This window comes from Octodon degus, unplaced genomic scaffold, assembly GCF_000260255.1.
Source record: "Octodon degus isolate 3935 unplaced genomic scaffold, OctDeg1.0 scaffold00163, whole genome shotgun sequence".
Taxonomy (NCBI): domain Eukaryota; kingdom Metazoa; phylum Chordata; class Mammalia; order Rodentia; family Octodontidae; genus Octodon; species Octodon degus.
Window position 1 is genome coordinate 1,504,150 of NW_004524739.1, and position 5,660 is coordinate 1,509,809.

Sequence of the window (5,660 nt, forward strand, 5' to 3'; positions counted from 1 at the left end):
TTGAACTCAGGCCCTTGCGCTTGCCAGGGAAGCGCTTATTCCACTGAGCCATCTCCCCTCTCTCCTCTCTATACGAGAGGCAGGATCTCTCTGTATAGTTCAGCCTGGCCTTGAATTCACTATGTAGCCCAGACTGGTCTCAAACTTACAGCGATCCTCCTGCTTTGGCTTCCTGAGTGCTAGGATTATGGGGTGCGACATCCAGGGTATTTTTCTTTTGTTTTGTTTTTGACAGTGCTGGGGGTTGAACCCAAGACTGTACATGTTAGACAAATGCTCTACCACTGAGCTATATCCCTAGCCTCCCTTTTCTTATTTATTTATTTATTTATTTTTCTTTCTTTCTTTCTTTTTTTTTTTTTTGCTATTTGCAGTACCAGGGATTGAACTCAAGACCCTGCGCTTGCCAGGCAAGTGTTTATTCTACTGAGCTTTTCTTTTTATTAAATTTTGAGACAGGGGGCCCGGAGAGATGACTCAGTAGAATAACCGCTTCCCTGGCAAGCACAAGGACCTGAGTTCAATCCCTGGTTCTGCAAATAAATAAATAAATAAATAAATTTTGAGACAGGATGTGACTAAGTTGCCTAGGCTGGCCTTGAACTTGCAAGGAGCTGGAATTACAAGCATGTGCCACCACAGCTGGCTTTATTTTATTTTATTGTTTTGTTTTGTGATTTTTGTGAAGAGCTGGGATGAGTGCCAGCCAAGCCTGTACCATCGACCTATGCCTCTAGCCTTGACTGAGGATTTTTACCAATGAGGCTGGAGCTTTCTGCAGATAGTGACCAGGTGGGAGTCTTCTCTGGGTCATGCTCCCAACCCAAGACCATGCCCTGAGCTGTGTAGCCCGGTTACTTACGTATTGTTCAGGACGTGGAGCTTCTCGCCCTTGGTGAAGGTAAGGTCGTCCTCTGTCCGGGCCTCATAGTCATACAAGGCGATGAACAAGGTCACCCCAGTCCCTGAAGAGTCAAGGTTGCTCAGCGGAATAGGGCACAGAGTGGGGTACAAGAGGGTAGCATCCCCAGATTCCTGTTCCCCAGCCAGGCACTGAGTCTCCCCACTGATGCAGCACCCTAATTCCCAAAGACCTATGGAGTCCAGTGGATTTCTGGTTTGGGTCTCACAGATTGTGCACCCATGGGTCCAGGACACATAGCTTCATGCCTCTGTCACCGTGGGCAGTCCCCAAGTTGCCCACTCCACCTCTTCCCCCTCGAGACTTTCCACTTGGGCAGTGGCACCTAAGAGATCAGAAGAGTCCTGTTTACCATGTGTACCTGTCTTTAGTGTCCCCTTTCAGAGCACCCCTCAGAGCAGGGTTCCAGAGTAGAGCTGTGCCCATTTTCTCAGCCTGCCTGAGCTCAAAAACTGAGCTGTGTCTCCCAAATTAGTCTGAAGCTTCTGGACAGGAGTCCAGTTCTCCACTTCCCTAGTGTCCTTTAGGACCCAGGCAGCACCTGGCTCCAGCCCTCTGGACTCACCTGAGATGCCCCTGAGAGCGCCAGCATCAAGGAAGGCAGGGCTGGTGGGCTGAGAGGAGAAGTTGTTGTAGTTGGGGATCTGGGCAAAGGAGGATGCAGGCCAGGACTGAGTGGGGTCAGGGCCGTAGCGATCTGCAGCCCCATGGCTCCTGAATTTCTCTTCCAGGTCAACATCCTCCTTGAGCCCCGGCTCCAACTTCTTGCAGAACACACAGCCCATGCTGGGCACCCTGCTGTAGAATGGGGACACGCCTCATTCAGGGACCCTGCCAGGTGTACCTGCTATGCACATAAGCATGTACACACACACACACACACACACACACACACACACACACACATGCACACACAAGGGTCTCACTACTAGATCAGACTCATAGTGATCTACCTGTTTACAGCCTCCCAAGAGCTGGGATAAGAGCTGGGATTATAGGTGCGCACCACCATGCCCAGTCTCATTTGCCCTCTCAGGGTGCCCCGGGGACAGGGCCAGCACAGCAGGCCTGGGATTGAACCATAGGCCCCTGTGCCTGCTTGCAGGCACTTTAATCTGCTGAGCTATTTGGCCAGCCCTCTTTTTTTTTCTTTCTTTATCTTCTTCTCATTCTTCCTCTTCTTTTTCATTTCCCTTTTTTCCTCCTCTTTCTCCTCCTTCTTTTTGGAGACAAGGTCTCACTATGTAGCCCATTCTGGCCTCAAACTCCTGGCAATCCTTTAGCCTCCTCAGAGCTAGGATTACAGGATGTGCCACCAGACCTGGTGTTGGTATTTTTGAGACAGGGCCCTGATATGTTATGCTGGCCTGGAACTCACAATCCTCCGACCTCAGCCTCCCAAGAGTGTACACCACCCCACATCCAGCTTTCTGGAACTAGTTTTCTACATCAAGATGTTGTTGAGTTGGTTGAAACATTTTTGCTCCAGCTACTTTGCTTTTTTTTTTTTTTTTGGCGGAACCAGGGACTGAACTCAGGCCCTTGAGCTTGCTAGGCAAGTGCTTATTCTACTGAGCCATTTCTCCCTGCCCTCCAACTGCTTTGCTTTGTTGTGTTTCTGTGACTCCTTCAGGGTTCTGGTGCATCTGTGTTTTTGTATTTCTCTAAGTATGTATGCATGTGTATATTATGTTGTTGTTGTTTTTTATTTTTTTACCAGTTGTCTCCTTTTTTTAAAAAAAAACACATTTTTATTTTATTTGTGTGTGTGTGTGTGTGTGTGTGTGTGTGGCCAGCTCAGCCCACCAGGGGGCGGGGCTGGCTGGCATGTGGTGCTGGGGGATTGAACCGTGGTCCCTGTGCTTTGCTAAGCTTGTTCTAAGTAGGTGCTTTAGACCACTGAGCCATCTCACCAGCCCCTTACAGGGTTTTATTTTTTTTTTATGATACCACTCTATGGCATACATGTGGAGCCTTTTGTCACCTGAATTCCTCTTAGAGGAGGTTTATTTTTTGTGTTTGGTGCCAAGGACCGAACCCAGGGCTTCCAGCTTGCTAGGCAAGCGTCCTACGCTGAGCTGAATCCTGAGCTATATGTATGTTTAGCTCTTGCTAAATGTATGTATGCAGGAGTCAGGGAGATGGCTCAGTGGAATAAGCGCTTCCCTGGCAAGCGCAAGGGCCTGAGTTCAATCCCTGGTTCCGCCAAAAATAAATAAAATAAATAAATAAATAAATAAATGTATGTATGTATGCAGACTTGTGTAAACTGCTGCACATGCGTTTGGCTGTGTGTACATCTTAATGAGTGTGTGTGTGTGTGTGTGTGTGTGTGTGTATTTTTGTTAGAGTATCTGTGGGTATCCCTCTGTTCACACAGATTTGTATAAGTAGGTGTCTCTGGTCTGTGTGGTTACGCCTATGTATGTAGCTCTGTGTGGAAGCATTTGTGCCTGATCTGTTGAATTGGATCTGTGCATATGTGCACGTCCCCCTGTGTGTGTACGCATCGAAGTGTGTGCGCTCGTGTGTGCGCTCGTGTGTGTGCACGTGCATGCTGTGTGCCTGCACCTGGAGATTCCCTGCAGAGGGGGATCAAGGCCATTTCCTGTCCTGGGTCCAGCCTCTGGCCTCTCAAGCTGCTTCATTCTGGCTCCCCCATCTGTTACCTAGCAACAGGGCCCAGCAGGAGGAGGGGGCTGCTAGGCGCTGTGGGGCCCAGGAAGGCCACCCCCACTCTGTTTCCTGACCCAGAAAGCCTCAGTAACCCCCAGACTCTACTCACCCTTCAGGCCCCTACTCCTGGGTCAGCAGGACTGCAGCATAGTCCTTGGGAGGGGCAGGAGACCTGAGGGGAAGACAGAACGACATGAAAGATGAAGGCCCTGCCAGCGTTCCTGCCAGCCAGCTGCCCGCTCCCGCCCTCCTCAGGAAGCCAGAAGGCCTGGGCTCTGCCCCAGCACAAGTTCAGTCTTCATTTTCCTTCCTACTGCCCCTGGCACACATACTCATCAACCCTCACAAAGGACACGCCGCCCAGACCAGCTCCCTCCTACTCACACCCACCTGACACCAACACACAAGCACACACTCACACCAGCACAGAGGCACACAACACTCACTGCATATGCTTGCCACCACCACCACACACCACCACAACTCTGCAGTGGGCCCCAGCTCTGATGTACAATAGAACATACACAAACATGGTGCTGCCACAAGCCTGCTGTGGTACCAGCAATTGTGAGGCTGAGGCAGGAAGATCACTTGGGAGTTCAAGACCAATTTGGCGGGCTGGAGAGATGGCTCAGTGGTCTAAAGCACCTATTTGGAACAAGCTTGGCAAAGCACAGGGACCACAGTTCGATTCCCCAGCACCACATGCCAACCAGCCCCGCCCCCTGGTGGGCTGAGCTGACCACACACACACACACACACACAATAAATAAATAAAGATTAACTTTAAAAAAAAAAAAAAGACCAATTTGGCAATATAGTGAGACCCTATTAAAGAAAAAAAAAATGGGGAAGCCTGGCCAGGTGTGATGGTGCACACCTCCAATTCCAGCACTCTGGGAGACTCAGGGAGGAAGATTGCAAATTTGAACCCAGCTTGGGCAATATAGCAACATAGCCAGACCTTGTCTCAAAATAAATTTAAAAAGGGCTTACAATGTAGCTCAGTGCAAAGGCCCTGGGTTCAATTCCTGTAGCAGAAAAAAAAAAAAAAGTGCATATACATAAGACTGCCTCTCAAGTTCACACATATACACGTGGGCCGGGGAGATGGCTCATTAGAATGAGCGCTTCCTTGGCAATTGCAAGGGTCTGAGTTCAATCCCCGGTTCCACCAAAAAAAAAAAATAAAAATAAGTTCAGACACACGTATACACAGACACACATTGGAATTTAGACTCCGTTCTCTCCATCTGGGGTTCTCTCAGGCTCCAGTCGCTGCCAAAGGCTGCCCTGGAGCCCTCCCTCCACGTCCAGTCTGGGTCGGCATGCCCCAAAGTCCCTGCGTCTCCTGTGGTGCCAGAACAAAAATGGGCACCAACCTCCAGAGCTCCACTCCTACCCCCACACCAGGAAAAGTCCCAGGTCAGGAGCCGGGGCCACCAAGGTCCTTTGCGGAAGCTCCCCAGTAGGCCAAACCTTCAATGACATCTGTGTCCTCCGAGCAACACAGCAGCAAGTCATTGAGCAAGGGTCCCCACCCTTTTCCCCCAGCCAGAAACTCTGCCATTGCAACATGAAGAGAGGAACTGCCTGGGGACAGGACTCTGTTTCCTAAGACATTGTAGGGTGGGGCCAACCTGGTGAACCTAGATTCCTCTAAGAGTCCTGAAAAATCCTAGGGATAAGGGCCTCCAACTTACCCTTCTTGGCCTCTAGTCCGTTTTCCCTTCTCAGGATCCTTGTCCTCTTTTCTAGCCCTTCCAACTCAACCACTCCTCTCTTCCAGAAAGCTTTGCTACATCCAGCACCTCCTGTTTCCAGTAGATGGCTCTGTCCTAGCAGTGCTCTGACCTCTAGCCTGACCCCACCTGCCTCTCACTCTTTAATGGCTCTGTGTCTCCTGTGGCAAACTGGAGGCAGGCTGTAGCCAGAGCCCTGCCATGAAATAGCCTCTGTTCACAAGTTCCTCGCTGAAGTCGTTGCCCTGGGCCAGGGAGATAGCTCAGCGACATAAGTGCCTGCCTGGCAAGTCCAAGGTCCTGAGTTCGATTCCCAGTAT

At 50.2% G+C, this 5,660-nt stretch overlaps 1 protein-coding gene across 3 annotated transcripts in view; it reads right to left on the reverse strand.

The window, feature by feature from the left end:
* Fgr (FGR proto-oncogene, Src family tyrosine kinase) overlaps nucleotides 1–5,660 on the reverse strand; it is a 25,359-nt gene that overhangs the window by 12,349 nt on the left and 7,350 nt on the right. Inside the window, exons 1-4 of one of the 3 annotated variants that reach the window (XM_023703048.1) lie at nucleotides 4,981–5,067; nucleotides 3,708–3,770; nucleotides 1,488–1,720; nucleotides 863–965 (exon numbers count right to left, since the gene is read on the reverse strand). In XM_023703048.1, the coding sequence (XP_023558816.1) occupies nucleotides 863–965; nucleotides 1,488–1,707 (323 nt within the window). In that variant the 5' untranslated portion in view covers nucleotides 1,708–1,720; nucleotides 3,708–3,770; nucleotides 4,981–5,067. Of the gene's footprint in view, nucleotides 1–862; nucleotides 966–1,487; nucleotides 1,721–3,707; nucleotides 3,771–4,980; nucleotides 5,068–5,660 lie in introns of those variants that run through there. The other 2 variants (XM_023703049.1, XM_004642962.2) reach the window with 2 other exon arrangements.